Source organism: Vipera ursinii, assembly GCF_947247035.1.
Source record: "Vipera ursinii genome assembly, chromosome: 5".
Lineage (NCBI taxonomy): Eukaryota > Metazoa > Chordata > Lepidosauria > Squamata > Viperidae > Vipera > Vipera ursinii.
This window is the reverse complement of record NC_139518.1, coordinates 79030232-79053100: the sequence shown is the minus strand read 5'-3', so window position 1 is coordinate 79053100 and position 22869 is coordinate 79030232. Positions and strand designations below refer to the sequence as shown.

The 22869-nt window shown below is 37.6% G+C and overlaps 1 protein-coding gene across 5 annotated transcripts in view; it reads left to right on the top strand.

Moving 5' to 3' along the window:
• The window catches only part of IPMK (inositol polyphosphate multikinase), a 27495-nt gene extending 4853 nt beyond the window's left edge, over positions 1-22642 (top strand). The window contains exons 1-7 of one of the 5 annotated variants that reach the window (XM_083364812.1): positions 957-1007; positions 6638-6723; positions 9248-9344; positions 10076-10136; positions 10826-10998; positions 13308-13389; positions 17182-22642. In XM_083364812.1, the coding sequence (XP_083220938.1) occupies positions 9258-9344; positions 10076-10136; positions 10826-10998; positions 13308-13389; positions 17182-17780 (1002 nt within the window). In that variant the 5' untranslated portion in view covers positions 957-1007; positions 6638-6723; positions 9248-9257 and the 3' untranslated portion in view covers positions 17781-22642. Of the gene's footprint in view, positions 1-956; positions 1008-4157; positions 4209-6619; positions 6724-9247; positions 9345-10075; positions 10137-10825; positions 10999-13307; positions 13390-17181 lie in introns of those variants that run through there. The other 4 variants (XM_083364811.1, XM_083364809.1, XM_083364810.1 and 1 more) reach the window with 4 other exon arrangements.
• The last annotated feature ends 227 nt before the right edge of the window (positions 22643-22869 follow it).

Sequence of the window (22869 nt, the reverse complement as noted above, 5' to 3'; positions counted from 1 at the left end):
CTTAAATTTTTTTTTAAAAAAACCAAAACTATCGCCAAAATTGAACATTTTAACAACAGAATAATCAGAGAAGCCATTGAGATAGAAAAACGCCCCCACAGCATGAATAAACGAGATGATACCTCTCGTCTACCAGCCATTTGGAAACCCGCCTTGATTGACAGACGAAGCCCAACCACCAAGAATGATACCAGACCCAAACTCATGATAACATCACATGACATCACCACCACACAACCATTCAAAAAGCAAATCCGAACCCACAACGATAAAGACACACAACCACAAAACAGAAACCTAACTACAGCTGCAACATCAGCCACTTTAAACCCCTCCAAACCACACAATAAGCAAACTGACACCCACTATAAAAACATGGCACCACCACAAACACGAAGCCGAACAAAAGCAGCACAACTCACCAGCTCAGTTCTGGAGCTGGCAGCTGAGACCAGCCCATCCACTCAGAACACACCCCCACCCAATCAGAACACACCCACCATTCAAAACACACTCCCACCCAATCAGAACACACTTGGTCCCCTACCCAATCAGAGCACACCTCCACAGAACACACCCCCTCTGGCAGTTTAAAAAAGAGGAACAAAGAGCAAGAGCCACATGCTTCTCCCAGAAGAAGGAAGCAGAAGCCTGATGATGACGGATGGGATTCCGTCGAAACGTTGCGCCTACACCTTTAATTCTACGCGGGGAAAAACCCGAAAAACCAAGGATCCATATATATATATATATACACATATATATGTTTTCGTAGATTTTCACGGGTATAGGTATGTAGGTCTTGGCGTATTCGGGTCTTTTCCCGTGTAGGATTGAGGGTGTCTTGGCGATGTTTCGAGGAGGTCCCACTCGTCATCTTCAGGCTGGTGTCTTCGGTTTCGCACGAAACCGAAGAGACCAGCCTGAAGATGACAAGTGGGACCTCGTCGAAACGTCGCCAAGACACCCTCAATCCTACACGGGAAAAGACCCGAATACGCCAACAGGTAGAAGTACTTGTACTTTGTATTTGAATGTCTCATCAAGTTCTCTTGATTTCAACAACTTCCATCCCATTAACCTCAGACTTCACCTTTATGCAGACTACATCACTTTCTTGATGTTATCATAAGTTTGTAATCTGACTTACTTGTAACCTACATCTACCCATACATAACTAGCCTTCTTCCCCTCTGTTTTTCCAATCCCAGTTTAAATCCTTCAGTTTAGCTACTCTGTGTATCTAATGAAGTGAGCTAAAGTTCACAAAAGCTTTTCTTTTAATAACCTTAGTTAGAAAGGGTACTACTATTTCTGATTTTTTTAGTATAGGGCAGTGGTAGGCAACCTCGGTTCTTTTACGACTCATGGACTTCAACTCCCAGAATTCCTGGGCCAGCATAGCCAGCATAGCTGGCTCAGGAATTCTGGGAGTTGAAGTCCATGAGTCATAAAAGAGCCAAGGTTGCCTACCCCTGGTATAGGGTAAGATGACTGTTTTTCTATTTCTTCTCAGGCAGTCCGACTTTACTGACAGTTTTTGCATGAACCCAATACTAATTGCATGAAATTTATCATTACAGTAATTGTTTTAGCAAAATTTACAAAGCAAAATAATTGAAAATTTAAAGTTCTGAAATTCATATAAACTTGTCTTTGCTTCTAGACTTTTATCATCAGTTTATCATGTTATTTATAATATAAAATGATAACTTACAGTAGATACATTTTCATTTTTTTATTTTCATTCTTTAATATTTATTAATGGATATAATAGACTGGTGTGTTTTCTTTCCATTATCTCATATGACCTCCTTACTGTATTTTCTGAGAAACCTGCTTGTATGCTTGGTCTTCTAAGTTTCAGGAAATTTACTTATTTCTCTGCCTCCCACAGTGAAGTTTTTAAAATGGTTTCAAAAGTAATGCTACTGATTTTCCCGAAGAAATTATTTTAAAAAATGGTTATTTTGTTAGGAAAGATATCTCTTCTAAGTTTCTACTGGAAGCAGAAAAATGTGGGATAAATCCTTTTTTAAAAAAAAAACATGGAAGAGTCTTTATACATGTGTTAACTGAACACGTTGGTTTGTTTTTTATCTGGATGCTTTCTGTCTTATAAAAATTAGACATGGGTGGGAGTGACCTAGAGGAAGAATGAAAAGGGAGTGGGAAGAAGAAAATAATGAGCTATTAAAGATACAGTCTTGGTTGTTTTTCACAGTGAACTTCAAAAGGGTTTATTGGAAATGTTCTCAGAAAACAACAAATGAAAGAAGACTTGCATGCCCGTTTAGAAGAATTTCTAAGGCTGCTTTGTCCGTTTTTCCTAGCCTGATTTTTATAGACTTAACAGTATATCAGATGGAACAATGTAAAGCAAGAATTTTAGAAAGAACTTTAATTAATAAATTGCCACCATTCGAAGTAAAAACTTTTATTAGCTGCAGTCTCCAGAAGAAATGTGTATTGCTACAGTTGTTTAGGCTACTCCTCTAAGATTGGACTCAGTATTTTGTCTAACTGAATGTGTTTAAGTTATCTGCCTCTAGGAAAATTGATGCCATTTTTGTTTAAGAGTAAAATTTATTTCACGTTGACAAAGGGTCTAACATGGGTGTTTTTAGGATACCTTAAGTTTTTCTTCCAGTGTAACCTACAGCTCTGATGTTTCCTGTTGATTTCTCACATGTTAACCTTGGTTTTTTGAAATCAACCAGAATTGCGTGGCTGTAGGCACTACAAACTATGAGTAATATAAGTTTATATTCAGGCTGCTATGAAAGTCTTGTTTATAGTTTTGATTGTGGAATTAAACTATTTTAGCAGCTTGTTTTTTTTAAAAAAAAATGTTAAAAACAATTACAGCATTTGGGATTGTGATGGTAGGATTAAAAATGGCACAGAGAATGGATTCTCAGATGCCAAAGTAATAGTTGGAAAATATTTCTTGGTTAGAGATGGGGGCTGGTGCTCTGCATGGTTTCCCCTGCCCTATCTCCTCGAAAACTAGCAAAAACAGAATCTGTAATAATGTGAAATTATTGTGTATAAATCTTTTAAAATAAAGTTATGAGGAGGAATAAATGTTAATATTATATGTACCACAACAATTATAAATTGAAATAATACCACAAATCACTGCTGCTTTGACAATGTTGTTACATAATTCAGTTATACCTGTAAAATTTTATGCTTTCTCTAGAGTTCAAAGAGTGTTTTTATAATCATAATCCATATATTAAAATAGGAGCCTTGGTTATTTTTTAACTGGGTGTATAAATCAAAGAGACAATTCGGTTAATGATTAAGGTGTTGGATTAGGGGGTAGGAAAACTTGGATTTTAGTGCTGCCTTAGTATGGAAACCAAATGGGAGTGGCTTTGAGACATTCATTCTCTCTTAGCCCTCTAGGACATAGACATGTCAAACTTGCGACGTCACGTGACGTCGCACAAAACATCGGGACAGTTTTGCCATTGCTGGCAATGGGATGGGCATGGCTTCTGCGTGACGCATCCAGCCCGCAGGCCGGCAGTTTGACACCCCTGCTCTAGGAAGAGGGCAGTGTAAACTGCTTTTGAAAATATTGTCAAAAAATTGCATGGACTTTTCCATAGAGTCACCAGGAATCAAGACTGACTTGAAGACACACACATGGTGCAAGATCATTGTTATTTTTTTAAAGAAGAATATGGTTTTAGTTAGGTTTAGCCAGCCATATATATTATACGCAGTTGTGTGGTGGGATCTGGTGCTGAGTTGGGGAGTGAAACTGCTGACTAACCTTGAATCACTTGTGGAGAGGAAGCAGCTAAAGGGAGATTCTCCTTAAAACTTGTTTCAGTATTCATCTAGTTGTAGTGTGTGCTTTTAGTCTGGTGAGATTCCTGTGTATTGGTGAGCAGTAATAAACATTCCACTCTGATCAGCTCATTGTGTTCTTTCTGGTTGCTTGTGCCTGGCATATTATTTGCAATAAGTAGGATTTCTAATAGCTAGTGTTCACAACATCTGGAGTAGCAGAGTTCTAATCTATGAAATCTTACATGCTAAGGTTAGGTTTAGGATTACTATTTGGCTACTAAAATAAATCAAGATTTTTTATTTTTTGCTGTAGCCTGCTAACATGCTGTCTGGCAAAATGTGATAATAGAAGAGACAGGTAGACAAGAAAGGAAGTGGCAGTGGACTTGAAAGTTACAGATGTAAGATTTATGGAAACAAAGGAATATGTATCATACAGAAATATGTTTCTTGCTTGAAGTATGCTGATTAAATGGCACTCACCTTGGATACAGAGACCCATATTAATTCTACCAGCGTTTCAAGGTTGCCAGTTAGGAAATTTCTCAGTGAGAGGCAGGAGACTAAGAGTTCCAACAGAGAAACTAGGATAACGTTACAGTAGTACTGTAGACTGCTGTGAATCAGAGTGGTTCTAATTAACAGACAGGTGGGCTAGGCATAGATCTAGCTAATGTAATTCTTGTAACATAAATCTGAAAGTATAGAATCTGTCCTGAATACAATAGGCTTTAAATGTAATTTTTTAAAGATAAAATAAGCTGCAGTTCAACATCACAGAATTGGCACAACTGATGTTCAGTACTAAATTTAATTTGATGCCCAGAAATGTACAGATAGTGGTTCCCCCCGTGGGCAGCGCTGTGCCTGTCCGTGGCCAGTTCTCCTCCATCCTCCTCCTGTGGGCGGACCACGGCTTACCAAGCTGGGTGGCGCCTCTCCCCGCATGCATCCTCAGGTGGAGGAGCCGAGCAGCCGTGGCGCTCTCTCCCCTCCAGCCTCCATCTGCTTGAGGCCCGAGCTCGGCACACCCAGCTGGCTGGCGACGAGCTAGAGAGCGCGGGACGGCAGAAGCTGACCAGGGACGAGGGGTAGGCAGGGTGGGCGCTCCCGATGTCCGCAGGGGAAGAAGTGGCATGGAGGCTCTGTGCCCAGTCCATCCCAGCCCCAGCACGGCACAGAAAGCAAGGCAGCAGCCCCATGTGCGTCCCCATGTGCGAGCGCACCCCTGCCCTGCCAGGCAAGCGGAGCTGCGGCTTCTGCGGCAGAAGAGTGCAGGTGGGCAGCCGCCGCAGCTCCACTTGCATGGCATGGGAGGGCACACTCATGCACGGGGATGCACGTGGGGCTGCTGCCTTGCTTTCCATGCTGTGCTGGGGCTGGGCCTGTCTCCTCCGCCTGAGGACTCGTGTGGGGAGAGGCGTCGCCCGGCTCGGTAAGCCACGGTCTGTCCACAGAAGGAGGAGGAGGGCTTGCCAGGGATTGGCGCAGCGCTGCCCACGGGGGGGGGGAATCTGACCAGCCCCAGCTTGGAGGGAGGGAGAGGCTGAGGGAGCCCGAAGGGAGGCAGGCGTGGTGCTTAGGGGTAGCCACTCTCCCCCCTCCCCCCACGCTCCCGCAGATGGGCTGGCTGGCTTCGGCGTCACCTGGGCAGGCCTGGTCATGCATCTGCCCAGCCGTGCTGGTGGGCCCAGCCTTCCTTCCTCCCTCCCTCCCTCCCTTCCCCCTCCGCTCCTTCCTTCCTCCCCCTCCCTCTCCCTTTCTCCAAAGTCCAAACTTAGGTATCCTCCTTCCCCTGCTAGCCTTCTGCAAAGTACAAACGGACACCGCGTACTACTTGTCTTCTCCAAACTCACACCCATCATCGCTTCCAAAGGCTGTCTGCTCGCTCTCTCGCTGCACTCTCCCCCCAAACCTGCTTTTATAGGTTCCCCTCTCCCCGCCCAGCTCTGGCAACTGTTCCCGCAATAGTGCTACTGGATTCGGTTTCCCTGCCCTCTCCAGTTCCCACTAGTCAGGCGCACGTGGATATAGGGAGAGGAGCGTCCCTCTGGTGCGCGTGCCCGTGCCCAGTCTGTCACACGTGCCATAGATTCGCCACCACGGCCCTAGATAAATCCAGAAGTATAGTACTATTGAAAGCCCTGAGAAGGAGGGCCAGAATGGTTGTACTAACACACACACACACACACACACACACACAAATCAAAAGTCATCCACAAGTGCAATCGATGCTGTTTCACTGCTATACCAGCAGATCTGGATTCAGGCTTGAGTGGGTCCAGATAATTAATTTCTTCCAGGGCCTCTGGAACTGTAACCTAACCCTCTTCTTAACAATTTGTCCAAGAAAGTTGAAAATAACCAATAATTAGGTTTTAAAATGCCATAGTTTTTATATACTTACCACGTGAATTAGTTAATTCTGAAAGTTATATTAAGTTTCAGCAGTAACTTTGCTCTGCAGTTTGTAATTAGATCTGGTCTGTCTCTAATCAAGTTGAAAATAATGAGAAACAGTTGATCATTTGTTTTTATGTAGCAGAATTGCACCCTGACAACATTATTGTTCACTAACTCTCATTTTGGGTACTCTCAGAAAACATTTATTTACTATGTTGGAAAAACTAATTCCTATTAAAATTCACAAGTCTGCCTTCTCTGGTTTATTTATTTCAAATAAATAATTAGAAATTATTCTAAATTAGATTTCTTGGACTTTTATGTTAAAAATTGCTCTTCTGTGTTTGGATTTCTGTTCATTATGAAATAAAACTGAAATTATATTGTAGGTTGAAGATCAGCATATATGGTTTTGTTTGTCTCTCAGGCATATTGCAGCATCCAGATGGCACTGTTCTCAAACAATTGCAGCCACCTCCTCGAGGGCCCAGAGAACTAGACTTCTACAATAAGGTAAAATAATTCATTTCTTAAAACAACTGGAAGCAATGACATATATTTTTTTTGCAGAATTGAACAACCCATTTTGTGTACTATCCTTGTGAACACGTCTTGCATTTTACTTTTATGCTGCTTTCCGTTATTCTAAATTGTACAATGGTTCTGAAAGCTTTAAATTTTTGGCCTAGTGCGTTTAACTGCTGTATGTCTCCATTCCTGACGTACTTAATCACATTTTCCAACGCTGATCGGAATACCCTCTTGACTTGGGAATTTATATGCCATCTTGGGATACCAAAGGATGTATCGTTAAAAGTATTGCTGTTTTGAAACAATTTCTTGAAATTTTTTCTGTATTACTTTTCTTGTTTAGAGATTATGGCATTATTTTTTTTACTATTCTTCTGAGAAAACCCAGAATGTAGCTCACAATAATACAAGAATCATAAAAGATAATAATAATTAAAACTAATTTAATATAGTAAAAAATCATTTATCATCAATAAAATTGTCCTTAGTCTACTGCTTCTGTTTAGAAAGCATAGATAACTCTTCTTTATTTAGACAAGTATTTGTAAAGGCTTAACAGGACTTTATTTTAATTACACATATAAACTATAGTTATAATTTTTGTGTATGTCAGAGTTGAACCAATATGTGACATGCAAAAATCATCACATTTAGATGTTGAAGACTACAGAATCTGGTATGTATCTGTTAGATATTTCCTATACTAGAGAGAACTGTGGTGCTGGAGAAGACCATAAGAAAGGCTGAGCGCCAAAGAATTGAGGCCTTTGAAGTATGGTGCTGGAGAAGACTCCTGTGAGTCCCTTGGACTGCAAGGCGATCAAACCGGTCAGTCCTAGAGGAGATCAACCCTGACTGCTCTTTAGAAGGCCAGATCCTGAAGTTAAGACTCAAATACTTTGGCCACCTAATGAGAAGGAAGGACTCACTGGAGAAGAGCCTAATGCTGGGAAAGGTTGAGGGCAATAGAAGAAGGGGACGACAGAGAATGAGGTGGCTGGATGGAGTCACTGAAGCAGTAGGCGTGTGCTTAAATGGACTCCAGAAGATTGTAGAGGACAGGAAGGCCTGGAGGAACGTTGTCCATAGGGTCATGATGGATCAGACACGACTTCACAGCTAACAACAACAACATACTAGAGTGTGTTTAGAATGAAAACCTACATACTGGAAAGAAAAAAAATATATCAGTGATATGAATCATTAATCACATTTCAAAATCACATTTTAAAAAAGTAAACATTGTCAGAAGTATTCATGGCTGTGTCATATGTTTACATAGCAGTTATTCACCATGATAATTTAATCATGATTTTGTTGTAGTGATTTATAGTGTTCATATCTTTTATAATAACATTTTTAAAAGGTATGTTTAGACATTTGAATGTAAGGTAAAGTTGATACTGTGGTAGAGGCTAGTTTGATTTTAGTTAAATATTCATATTCACCTATTATCCCAAAATCATAAAATCAGAAAGTCTATAAGCAACTGAAGTTGTTTGACCCCATCTTCCACCCCTAACTAATATTTAAAATGTGAATGCTTTTTTTTTTAGAAAAAAGAATGTAAAATTCTTCCTGAGTTGGAGAGAGTACATAATGTGTCTTCCACTGGAATTAGAGTAACAGTAGTATGAACTTAGAAAGAACTGTAAACAGTTAATTACTGTAGAAGTTCTTGAACAGCTTGCTCTGAAACATTCAGTTCCTTTTTCAAACCAGTTCATGATTCAGTTCCCTTTTCAAACCAAAATCCATCTGCAGCTGACCCATTTAGGATGATTTTCATGCAACAAAGTTTATTTTCTAGGCATGCTGATTAGAACCTGCAATTTCTGTAGTAAAATAATTGATTTTCAATGTACTTCTGCAGATTAAGAGTTTGGAGAGGAAATGATTTTGAAATGAATAAAATGATTTATGTTATAAGCAGTCTAAAACTTCAAGTTATCAGGCTTCTAAAATTAACTTGCTAACAAGCGTAATCTCTTTCCTAATTTATGTAAGAGTAATATAAGCCAATCTATATTCTGCCTGCTTTTTTTGTCATCTGGTTAGTTACATTTTCTATCAAAAGAACTGAAAAGTTTTGTTCAGTACTTTTCAGATAGCTTTCCAAGGGTATATGGTTATTGCAATAGAATTTATTTTTAGGCGTTTATACAAATAAAAATGTTTAAAGATTTGACTAAACATCTTCCTTGTACACAATTTTGTCACAATTTAATACTTAAAGGTAAAGGTAAAGGTTCCCCCGCACATGCGTGCTAGTCATTTCCGACTCTAGGGGCCGGAATCTGTATTTTTGATAGGGATAGATAGGTTAGCAATTCATTGATTGTCTATGTCTATATCGTTCATACTGGAGGTATCCCTCATTTTTACTCCTATAAATTTGGTATTTATATAAAGTAAGGTTCAGATTTCCAAAGTTGCTATCATAGCAGAAAGGTAGATAATTATTATAGGATCCAATGGTATTTCACTAACATTTATTTTATTTCAGGTATTTGCTGATGGGTGTGAAGACTCTGTGTTTCTTGAACTACACAAATATTTGCCAAAATATTATGGAACCTGGTCATTGCCTACTGCACCTAATGGTACTATTGCTATATTCAGTGTGCTAGACATGAATTTGATGGAAATTACTGTGGAGGGTCTTCTAAGAATATATACATGTGGAGGGTCTTCTAAGAATATATGCATTAAATTCTATCATATAGAACTTCATGGAAAAAATATTTCAGAGCTGATGTACTTAATTAAGTCCATTTCTGGTCACCGCGATTCAGAAAAGGTACTGAAACCCTAGAAAGAGTGCAGAGTAGAACAACAGAGATGATAAGGAATCAGGAGCCTAAATCATATGATGTACGGCTAAGGCAGAGGTAGGGAACCTTGGCTCTTTTATTTTATTTACTTTTATTTTATTTTAATTCCATTTATATCCCGCCCTTCTCCGAAGACTCAGGGCGGCTTACAAGCTTAGCAGTAGCCTTCATTCTATGTATATGCCTGCTTATTAGGGCTTTCACACATCCCCCAAGCAGCATTATTACAAAGTCAGCTTAATTGCCCCCAACAATCTGGGTCCTCATTTTACCTACCTCGGAAGGATGGAAGGCTGAGTCAACCTTGAGCCTGGTGACTCGTGGACTTCAACTCCCAGAATTCCTGAGCCAGCCCAGGGGTAGCCAAGGTTGCCTACCCCTGGGCTAAAAGAACTAGTTATGTTTACCTAACGAAGAAAAGGCTCAGGGGAGACATGATAGCAGTCTTCTAATACTTGAAGGACTGTCATAAGAAGAGGGTGTTGATTTATTTTCCATAGCACCTGACGGCAGGACAAGAAGAATGGGTGCAAGCTTGTCAGAGGGAGATTCAACCTGGAAGTAAGAGCAGTTTCCTGACAGTGACAGCAATTTGTCAGTAGAATAACTTGCCCTTCTGAGTTGTGGGTGCTCCATTACTGAGTTGTCTATGGAGATTCTCAGTCATTACTGGAGGTTTTCAAGAAAAGATTGGACAACCGTTGGAGTGGGATGGTATAAAGACTCCCATCTTAGGTAGGGGATGGATTAGAAGACCTCTAAGGTCCCTTTCAGTCCTATGATTCTGTGAGGGGAAGATTGTGTAAATAAATCCCAGGCTCATGAATCAATAAGTGTTCCTGATCTCCTACCGTGATTGTAAAACCAGAAGCCAGGCCCGCCTCACTCAGAATTTCTGTTAGAAAAATAATTTCTCTTGTTTTTCTAATGTTAATCTTAATCATTTTTAAATATAAAATCTGCAGCGCTATCGGCTATGGTTAATATTAAGCAAGATTTGAAATTAGTTGCAAATTTTGGTTAAGAGGAACGATGGCTAGACATAACTGTTGCTAAAATCAATAGAGAAAAAGTGTATGATTGACAGTTAATATTAAGAGTTTTCATTCATAAACTGAAGAAATATTGGGATTTGGGCCTTCCTTTCCAAGACATGGAATAATTAATAGCCTGGTATGATAGCTGTGGTGTACGGAAATCACTTTTTTTCCCCAGATACTGACAGCTGAGTTATCCTTAATTGTTTACAGATTTGTACCTAAAACTGGAAGATGTGACACATGGATTTAAGAAACCATGCATAATGGATGTAAAAATAGGCCAGAAAAGCTATGATCCATATGCTTCAGAAGAGAAGATAAAGCAACAAATCAGCAAATACCCACTAATGGAAGAGATCGGGTTCTTGGTGCTTGGCATGAGGGTAAGCTGTCTCTTGGATTTTAATTAGAACGTGCCCTTGAAGAGATGTGTGCAACATAAGCTCGCTCCAGATGATTTTTTTTTCTTGTGAAGAGAATTAAGGATGGGTTTGGAGTTCATATATTTTCCTTACATAAGCAGGAAACATTTCCTGTTTTCCTCATTACAGGTAACCCTCAAATTATGACCAAATGTTTAATGACTGTTTGCAATTACGACAGCCTCAAAGGGTGCCACTTCCGGAAGTCTATTCTAGGCCTCGAAAGCCTGGAGGACGCCTCCCAGGCATAAAAGCCCCCCCCCCCTCGGAAGTGCGTGGATGCCACTTCTTGAAGTCTGTTCTAGGCCTTGGACGCACAGGCCTGTATCCACTCAGAGAACCGGGTGTTCAGGTATTTGAATCCCACCACTGAGTAGTTCCCTTCCATGTTCCAAAGGGACTGGTGGGATGGATAAACAAAGCTCCAAACCCAAAGGTCCTAGCTCCGTTCTGCAGCCATTAGTATTCTAGGATTTTTGTGGTTACCTTTTAATTATTTGAGTGGAATACTACATAAGTAGTACTGTATAAGCCAGAAAATAAACTAGATGGTTTGTTTCTCCTCAGTGGAAGAATAAATACATCCATGTTGAAGTCTGGCATAGATTTTATACCAGGGGTCTTCAAACTTGGCCCTTTTATGACTTGTGGACTTCAGCTCCCAGAATTCCTCAGCCAGGCATGCTGTCTGAGGAATTCTGGGAGTTGAAGTCCATAAGTCATAAAAGGGCCAAGTTTGAAGACCCCTGTTTTATACGATTAAAATCTGTAGGTTCCCTTACTATATAGACACATACTTTGTGAGAGATTTACACTATATTTGTTATCATTTCATGCACCTTCAAGGTGTTTACAGTAGCAACATTATTGTCCTCTAAAGGGCTTTGGTAAGTTATTTACAACTTTATTGTAGAAATATATTTTGGATTTAAAAAAAACCCTACTTATTACATCAAAATTATGGCTGGACAAGAAAAATGATTTCTCCATATCCTCCTTTTTGGTAGAAAAACTTGACTTTCAACATTGAAATGATAAATTTGTGACTCCACATGGCAGATTGAAAAAGTGATGTTACTTTACGTGTATAGTTCTTCTTGCAATCGGCTTATACAAGTAATCCTTGTTTAGCTACCACAATTGTGACCAGCAACTCAGTCATTAAGCAAAATGGTCACTAAGTAAAACTGCAGCTGCTTATGATCTTACAGTACTTCAGTTTTTCTTTCTTTACAGACCTGCAAAGGATTTAATTGTGAAGACTAGATGCAAACATTTCATCACTGTTGTAACTATGAATGGTTTTTAAATAAGGACTGTCTGTATACATAGAGTTATAATGAAAAATAGTTACCTTTTATTAAAACTGTTGAGTACAGTTTTATATTCATGTACAGATAGATATATGACAAGTCCTTAAATATAGCAATAGCAAATAGACTTCTATACCGCTTCACAGTGCTTTACAGCCCTCTCTAAGTGGTTTACAGAGTCAGCATATTGCCCCCCAACAATCTGGGTCCTCATTTTGCCCACCTCAGAAGGATGGAAGGCTGAGTCAACCTTGAGCTGGTCAGGATTGAACTCCTGCAGTGAGTTAGCCTGCAGTACTGCATTCTAACCACTGCGCCACCATGTCTGTGATATTGTTTGGTGATTTGTGATTATTTTGCTGTTTATTTAAATATATTTTTGCTATTATTATTATTATTATTATTATTATTATTATTATTATTATTATTAAAATGCGTTTTATAAAAGCACAGAGTTTAAGCAAGAAATTTCTAGATTTTCTTTCTAAATGTTTTCTAGATTTTTTTAAAAAAAGTTGCTACTGTATATAGTTATATACATTTGTATTTTTGGTTTAGTTTCTAGAAATTTGAATGTACCAAGTATTTATATTGTTCTCTGAATCAAATTTTGCTTTAGTTAATTTAGATTCTCAATAAAACATAAAGCTATCAGTGTTCATAGGGCAATTGATTTGAAGGAATATGTCTGACAATTCCTCAATATTATACAGAAAATATTTATTTGCATTCATTTGTTTTTTTGATTATACTGTAAATAAAGCATTATGATACTTCTTCAAAAAAAATACCCTATTCTTGTGTTTTATAAAGATCTAACTAGATCTAACACCTCGAATTCTTTCAGACTTCTGTGGTCTAAAGCAAAATGTTTTAATGTAAATGGAACATTAAGCTAGAATAAAAATGAAAAAAAAAAGTTTCAAGAAATGAGCTAGACATTTTTCTTTTTTAAAGGTTTATCATGTCCCTACTGGTACCTATGAGACACAGAACCAGCATTATGGAAGAGGATTAACAAAAGAAACAATAAAAGATGGTAATCTTTGTATAAAAGCACTATATTAAACAAATGACTTTTTAAAAAGGAACAGTCAGGCTAGAGTTTGTGTTATGGACTCCGAACCATGTGTGCCTGGTAATTAAGAAAGTAGTTGTTGATAAAAAAAATGAGGTTTAATATAACAGAATGCCAAATGAGACAAAGAAGTAGCAATGTTTTTTTAACCAGAGTTGGTGTTGTTGTAAAATATAGTTGAAGACATTTTCCAGTAGTATTTATAGACGGGATAAAGCGGTATTATGGACAAATCTCTTACTGTGAATGATGAGTAAAAAGACTGAGCATTAATACTGTGCTTTATATTGAGAACAATGTGGTATAGCACTTAAGGTGCTGGAGTTGGATTCATCCATTAGGCATACAAGTCATAGTTTAGGTGACTTTGCCCCAATCACTTATTCTTAGGACAAGAGTTGGAAAACATCTATATACCAGTCAGTATTGGATTAGCATGAGGCTCCGGAACCTTCTGGGAAAAGGCCTTCATTCTGTAGTATATGCTTTTTTAAAGACATCTGTGATTGAAGCAGCACATAAGCCTTAGTAATAAATAAATTACAGCATATCAGGAGAAAAGACCGTTATAAATCTGAAGAATAAATGAGCTACCCATCTTATTTATTCATTTATTTATGTAGATTTAGAAGCACACCTGAATGCCAAATGACACCTTCTTTTACATAATTAAAAAGAGGATAACAAAAAAAAAGAAAACCGGTGCAGCTGAACACAACATGTTTTATCATGTTTTAAATGATAAAAAAAATCTGCCAGGCCTAGAGTACAGTTAGGTTTTTAAAGACTTGTGGAAATCTTATAGGGTTTGGAGCTGTGTGGAACTTGTGGGGAGGAGGGAATGCTGTTCTAGAGGGCAGGTTCTGTGGCAGAGAGGGCATGCTTCTGGGGTCCCACTAGATGGCATTGCTTGGTAGAAGGTTCCCAGAATGCCTCCATTCTGTCTGATCTTGCCAATCTTTTAGCTATGTTTATATATATAAACATGGCTGACTGATGAAAACTAATAAGTTTGAAATGCATATCAGTCTCCCTTAATTCTTTGTTAGCAATTTAAAATTTACACAAATATGAGCTGTCACCGGTGTGACTACTGCCTGTCGATGGCCTTCAGGTTAGGCTGACACAGGAAATAAGATTTGTCCCATGTTTGGGGCCTAGCAAGGTAATCTAAAAATAGTTAACAAGCATTTGACATATATATATATGTCCGTCCAGTGCGCTCCCACAGAGAGGGCCTCCTCAGGGTGCCTCCGATCAAAGAATGCCAATTGGTGGCCCCCAGGGGGAGAGCGTTCTCTGTGGGTGTGCCAGACCTGTGGAACCGCTTACCGGTTGAGCTCCGGATGGCTCCCGACCTTCGCTCCTTCCGGCGCGATCTCAAAACCTTTTTTGAACAAGCTGGCCTGGTCTGACAGGATGGGGTTGGTTTTTTTTTATAATTAGTTTTAACTTTTAATATGTATCAATTACTACGGGCATAGTTGTTTAATCACTTTTTAATTTTTGTATCCTGTTTTTTATTATGTATTGCCCTGTTCACCACCCTGAGTCCTTCGGGAGAAGGGCGGTATACAAATTAAATTATTAAATTATTATTAAATTATTGAACTCATTGAACCGAGGTTCCCTGTCTTTGAATAAAAATGTGAAGTCCTCTTAAGACTATGAACTTTTAAACAGTAAAAGTTGAATCGAATATTCCAATCAATAGATCATAATTAGAAGTGAATTTGAAGGCCTTCTTCAATTAAAAACAATCAACAAATCAACAAAAAGACAAGTAGCTCTATCCAACTCTGGGTTATGGAAGCAAACCATAACCTAATTATAAGAGGTCTTTGCCAAACTCAGAAAAGGAGTTGCTAATAATTAGCAGACTGGAAAGGGCAACAAAATTTTTTGGTCACCCTCAATTTCTAGTCAGATTGACAGTATATCAATTGAGAAGTACAATACCATCTTTACTCTGCCAGGAATGGTTGCCCAACAAAAAACATCCCAAGAACAAGGTCTGCACTAATTTGCATTATAAAGAAAGCACTGAAAAAGAGCAGTATGCATGAGAAGATTTGATGTTGGAATCCTCCCTCCAGAAAACATTGCTGTTCATTTCGGGTTTTCTGAAGACCAACTGGAGGAGCCAGAGGCCGCACTATGGGCAGATAAAATGAATGGGAATTTTGGCATTAATAACAAATTTTATGTTTGGAGGAAAAAACAACAACATTGAATTCCAATAAAGGATTTCATCCTTTAGACCAGACATGTCAAACACAAGGCCCGGGGGCCGGATCCGGCCCGCGAAGTGGTTTCATGTGGCCCCCGAAGCCATCCTGGAAACAGTGAGGGAATGGTCCCCACTGCCTTGGCCCTGGCCCAGAGACCCTCCTTCTGCCAGAGACCCCTAGATCTGTCCCACTCCTGCCCAGGCCCCCATAGGCACCCTTGATGCCAATGATGTAGAGCTGGCCATGCCCAGCCAGTAAGCCGTACGCACTCCAGCTGCGCCCACCCAGTAGGCCGCACCCACCCTGGCCATACCCACCCGGCCCCCCAGGGCAACCACAATGCTGATGTGGCCCTCAATGAAATTGAGTTTGACACCCCTACTTTAGACATTCACTCATGCCCTAGTTACCTCAAGATTTTCGCAGTGCACTTTATGTAAGATTGTTTTCAAATGGCTTGAAAACTACTTGGAAGCTTCAGCTGGGCCAGAACACAGCAGTGCAGACAATGAGGGGTATTCTTATGTGAGACTTCTACTCTGTGAGTTGCAGTGGTTTCCTCTCTGCTTCTGGGTATGATTTAAAGTTCTCTTTATTATTTACAAAACCCTCCATGACATAGGGCTAGCTTACCTGAGGGACTGCCTATCTCTTATTGTTTCTAGCCAGCTTCTACAAGTCAAGTGTTGGGTCTCTTCAATAGTCAGTGTCATCTATTGGGACCCCAGAAGGGTATCTTGCAACACTTATCCTTTGGATTGAATTCTCCCTAAATTTGCATGGCTCCCACCATACTGTTGTTTTAACTCAACACAGTGAATTAAAATAATTGTGTGAGGAGGAATAAGGACAAAGCACCTTTAAACCATTGTGTGAGGTGGATGAAGACAAACAGGAAACAATTTTGCAATCATTGCTGCTAAAGGAACTGCCACTAGTTAGTCTAAAACAAGGCTCTTCAAACAAGGCAACTTTAAGACCTGTGGACTTCAACTCCCAGAATTCTTCAGCCAGCCAGGGCTGGCTGAGGAATTCTAGGAGTTGAAGTCCACAGGTCTTAAAGTTGCCAAGTTTGAAGACCCCTGGTCTAAAACTTCACACACTTTTTTCAAGCAGTGACTGAACTTTGGTTCAATGTATTCAGTAAGAAAATATATTTACCCCAATTTTTGTTTATCTACTAAAACAACTCAACTAAAACTCAGATCACCTTGCAAGACACCAAGCTGCAAGGTTGTAGGTAATCCTAAAGAGTTCACTAATTCCTTTCACCACTGTATATAATTGAGTTGTGGAAACAGAAGTACATATGGTACCGTATACTTGGCAACTGTATGAACTTCTGTTTATTTCAAGCCTGTCATTTGTCCTTTCACCATAAATTTCTGCAATTCATTTTGAAAACTAAAAATGGAAATTGAGGGCAGTAATATATATTGCTGAACTTTTGTAGTGCCAATTTAATCCTGAATTCTGTTAGATTATGATATTTGCCTGCTGATTATTTTTGTTTATTTTGTAGGTTTGGCTCGGTTTTTCCATAATGGATTCACCCTGAGAAAAGACGCCATAGCTGTTAGTATTCAAAAGATTAAAGAAATCTTGCACTGGTTTGAGAGCCAGAAGCAGCTTAACTTTTATGCAAGTTCTTTACTATTTGTCTATGATGGTTGGTCTCCATGGTTAAATGATGGCTGTTTGGTTGAGAGGAACAAAGTAGCCAAGGACCAAGTGCCAAGTGATAGTACAGATAATACATTGGAACGCAACAACAATATTCATATCATCAATGCCTCAGAAATGGGGAAGGTAGAGACTTCAGATGGCAAAGATTTTTCTAAATCATATACTTTTCACAACAGGCACCAGAATCGGTTTTTGTTAAGAGACCATCTATGGAAGAGCAGTTCTTGCTTTTCACAAAAACATTTGAACGGAAATGTTATACCTCAGCTGGAAAAAGTTTTCAGCCAAATGCCCACGTCTCTTCCAGGAAATGAAGAAGTTGAAGTCCGGATGATAGATTTTGCTCATGTATTCCCTAGCGATACGCGAGACGAGGGCTACATTTATGGGCTGAAAAACTTAATTACTGTCCTTCAGAATATTTTAGATAAGTAAATTTTTGCAGTGATTTTTACGGAGGGCCAAATATAATGAAAAGCAACAACATTTCTGCACTTGTGATCCTTGGTTTATATTGTTCTACATTTTCTTGTCTTTATACTTTTGGTAGAATTACCAGGTATTTTATAATGTTACTCAGGAAAATTATTCTGTAATTAGTAAAAGAAAAAGCTAATGAGATTTAACTGGTAGTTATAGGAATTTACAGTTAACAAACAAAGCCTATCTGATATTGGATATATCTTGCGTTGGTTGAAATGACTTAAGTTATTTTACATACTTACATATTTTAATTGAAAACCTGTCATGCAGCCATAATGTTGAGCCATATCTCTCCTGGGATACTAGAAAATCATTAGAGAATACTAAAATCAAAATTTAACAGACTATTCAGGATGAGGGGGCATCCATTAAATCGAAATTTATATCACTTTTGTGAATTTACATTGTTTGCATAATTACATAATAGACAAATGATGTCATTTGCAGTAAAATAATGTACTAGAGAAATCTTTCATTTGACAGAAAAACTTGCATTGGAGTCTGAGCAAAAAGTTAGACCATTATATCAAAAGGCTACCAAACTGGGGTCCATTAAATTAAGAGTTTACTGTATTATGCTTGAGTATTTGATATATTTTTTAAAACTGGAGCTAATAATATTTTTAAGGAGTACATATTTAAAATCTATTCTAGTTTAACTGATTTTTTTTTGTTAGTGAGAGATAATCATGTTCTGCATTATTAAACTTGGGTAGAGGAGTTAATCTTTTCAGGGCCAAATATTCTTACCATGTAATATGTAACATTCCCCTCTAAATTTATGAAATAGAAATGAGCCATCTAAAGAAAAGCTTGCCTTTTGGAGGTTCTATTAGAAAATGAATAATAAAATAGTTAATCAAAAATAGTTTTAGTTATTGCAAAGGGGGTGCAAAGTGTAGTCTAATGTCTGAAGCTACTTTTTAAATAACTTCTTGGTATGAACAAATGGTATTCATTATACAGGTGTGGATTTGCAAATGGAATGATTGGATTCTCTTTGTAGGAGAAAGAGGAATATTGTAAAAAGCTCCTTTGGAGGAAAGGATAACAGAACAGTGATTTTCATTTATCTCTTTCCCCTATTTCATTCCTAAACAGTATGGAAAGTAATGCTGGGGATTGTAGAGGAAAAAAAAGGAATTCATAACAATTGTCCTTACATTTATTTCCTTCAGCTCAGCAGAACTTTGTACTGAATACAAATTCAATTTTTAAACTGGTGGATAGTTGACGTTAAATAGCAGTGGTTTAAATTTTACATTTATATTTTATATTCCAAATGTGTTAGATAAATCTCAATTAAGTAGTTTTGTTATAGGTTATAAAGAAAGCCTTAATATCAGATGTTCCAAGGTGATTTTAATTTAAGAGTGAAATCAAGGATTTGGTCTTCTGTCAGTAATTTAAGCCATATTGTCGAAAAATAATTGCTATGCAGAATTGTCCGAATCAGTTTTCTTGATCATTGGTAGTTTATTGTACTATAGTTTCTCATTAACTGTTATAAGTTAATTTGGCTATATCTGTATATCTGCTGCAGCCTGGGAATGTTTCCATTGTAGGCTAGTTAAGAATATATAATTTTACCTCTTTCAGGCAGTAACTTTTGTGCTTCATAGTATTGGTAGTGTAATTATTGTTTTGCTAATAGTTTAAGGTTCTGGAATAGTAAGTACTCAACATCAATTTTTCAAGTTTTGTAATGGAGTCATTACAAATATAGTTAACGTAAATGATTCTTTTTGGAAAGTAAACTGCTTTAAATTGGAAGCTAGGGAGAGTTGGTTACAGTTGCCCAAGTAACCCCTCATTTTTTTTTATCTGATGAAAAGCATATTCCAGTTACTTTTATTGTCTGCCAGTTTTTAAACAGTTGTGAAATAAACATTTTGCAATTTTCATACGTGAACAAATCAGAAAACCTTATCTAGAATAGTTTGGTTTCCTACACTTCACTGGCTAATTCCATCACTTCCATTTGCTTATTCATAAGAAGCCCTGTAATGTGATGCCCTTTGGATATATAAGTGTAAAACTGATCTTTATATTTCATTTTCTGTTCTGATCCTTCCTCTTATTCTGTGTGTTACAACTCTGTGTACAGCGGACACAGATGAAATCATTCGTAGTCACGTTATGGAGGAATTGTCTCAGTTTTACCCATTTAACTGTTTGCTTCTAATGGAAGTGAATTTGAGAGCCTGCATGTTAAGAGTCTGTAAAATAGCAATTATTTTGAGCTTCAGATTTAAGTCTGTAGTTAGAACAAGGAGTATTTTAGTATCTGATCTGTATGTTCAAATTAAGTTACATTTCTTTGGAAGGAAGATTTCTAAACTCCTTAGGAATAGATATAAATAACAGCTAATGACAACTACTTTGTAACTATCCCAAACACCCCGGACTTTGGCAAGCTTATCCTTACCACTAATGCAGAATCTTAAATATTGCTTCCAATGAGATTAAGAAGATGCTATGAAAAATTATGTACAAACTAATATAAGAGTTTAAATTCTATAATTTTTTTTTATAAGTTTGATTCTTGGTATTTTGGATATTTTGCTTCTTGTTGCATAGATCTATTTAAAACTATGCTGTTATGAAATGTTAAAACTATTTTATCTAACTAATTTTGCAGAATTATGCAGTTGTGTATAATCATGTTTCATACGAAGGGCATATATGGAGATGGGAGTTATTTTTGTTGTACAGGGAAATGGAAATTTCTGCTTATGTTAGATACCATTCCATAACAGATTATGACATTTTAGGAAGGGACTATTTTCTGTTTATGTGCACCTAATACAAAACCTGGTAGGTTATATCCTTGACCTCTCTGAAAGTAAGTCCCCTGAAATTCGCAGAAGTCGTTATAATGTTAAGCCCCCATCTGAAATAGTAGAATTAAAGTTTATATAGAAATATGTGATCTTTATCAAAGCGGAAAGGACTGCCCAGGTTTTGAGAGGAAAAAACAAAACACATCAGTTGTACTACTTTAGAAAGCGAAAAGGGCACAGCCACTAAGTCTTTCGTGTAAACCATTTTCCAGTGGTTTTTATTACCCTTTTAAAAGACTGCAGCTTGTATAAATAGTCATTCCTTCTTAATCCAAATTATTTTTTAAATTAACATTATTTGCAATAACGTCCCTTACTGAGTGCCTTCTGCTTCATGTTTGGTTCCATTTAAATGACATTATATAGCATCCAGGGTGACAGAATGGAATGCTTTAATTGAAAGCTTGAACATAGTAATGCCCCACGATAGTTCGGGAACACTGTTGTCATATTTTGATGTTCACCTTAAAGCCATTTTTGCTGGTGAAAGTTCTATGATTATGAATCATGTTTACAAATCCACAAATTAACCACACATTCAAGAACTCTTTGTCCTGCCAGATGTCGTGCGGGTCATGGGGATGTCGTGTGGGTCTCTGTTTACAGTACCAGCAGAGGCAGTGACATCTGTAGCCAGAACAATTTGGGGAGTGACACATTTGACAGAAGGGAAATTGGGATGTGGACTGACATATTATCCCATCTTTTCTTCCCTGGATCTCCCTCATACCTGACCAGAATACTTAAAAACTAGAAACTTAATATGCAGTCACATGGAACCCTATGGCTTGTTGATGCTCAATTAGAATTCGTTGATTATAATTTTTGGTTAGAGGGATTTCCATCTTTCTGACTATGAATAGGCCTTTAGATTTATGAATATGAGCTGAATATTTATGAGCCTTCACGTCATACCTGGTAAACAGTTTGAACAAGACAAGTTTGACTTGTAGATTAAAGTAAGCAAGATTGTTTTGTAATTCACACTGACTTGAATACAATTTTTTCCCCCTTAAAGTGGAATTCTTGCAAATCATCTCCCTTGAGAAGCTTTATATCATTTTTTTTTCTTATTTCTGTATTAATATTTCTTACTGGCAAATCATTGCATTCCGTTGTAGAATGATGGGCCATTCAACTGTGAAATGTTACTCCATGACATATCTACAAGCTACATACTGCACACTTATAATTGTGAATTATGGTTCACGGAAGAGTTTATGCACATTTAAAACTTCCATACTATGAATAGTCATATTAATCCTGCCTCTTTTTTTTAACATAAATTAATTTATTTGTCCTAAGTTTTGTAGGAACGGTTTCTTTGTATTTAAAATTGTTCATTATGCTAGATCTTATATATAAGTTAGCAACAGGAAAGAGAAAACAACAGTGATATTCGGAACAAATATATTTTTTCACATTGTCAAAGTGGTATGCTTTCAAAACATAACATTGGCAGTGGATAGAAAATCTCAACTGGCTGAACTGACATTGAATTAAAACATCCAAATACGATGATATTGCACATCTTACCATGAATGATATGAGTGACATAAGCACTTTAATATTGTGGGAACTGTACTGGAAATATACATGGAAACATATGAAATTGCACCTATAGCTACTGTGTATTAATTTGCAGTTTGTGATGGGTGGGTGAAAGGGAGAATTTTACTACTTTAAGTGTATTGTATCTGAATGAATGTACTTAGTCTGATCTCATTTATTTCTTATTCAAGAACCTTGGATTGTGTTGTGCAGTATTCTTTAATGGGTTTATTTGTATTATAAATGATAATTTAGGCAGGGGGGTACTTACAGAATTGCAGAGATATGTTGGTTATTTTATCATTAAAAATCCCTATTATGCTATATATATATATAAAGTAATCATTTTGTAATTTATGCGATATTTAGATAATTCTAATAGCTGTATATTTGGCTGACTATTAAAATTTCTTTAATTTATCTTGACATTTTCCTTGTTTTTAAGTAATGCTTCTTTTAGTATGAGAAAGCATTTTTCTATCTGTTCGAGACATGGAAAATCCCTCACAAATAAAATCAAGCCTTTCATAGCTTCCTTACTAAATATCAGTATCCTTGATGATAGAATAAATTAGGTAAGATGGAAATTTGAGACATTTAGATGAAAGTTGTAGAGGGAGAAAGAACACATAGCAAAAGAGTAGATG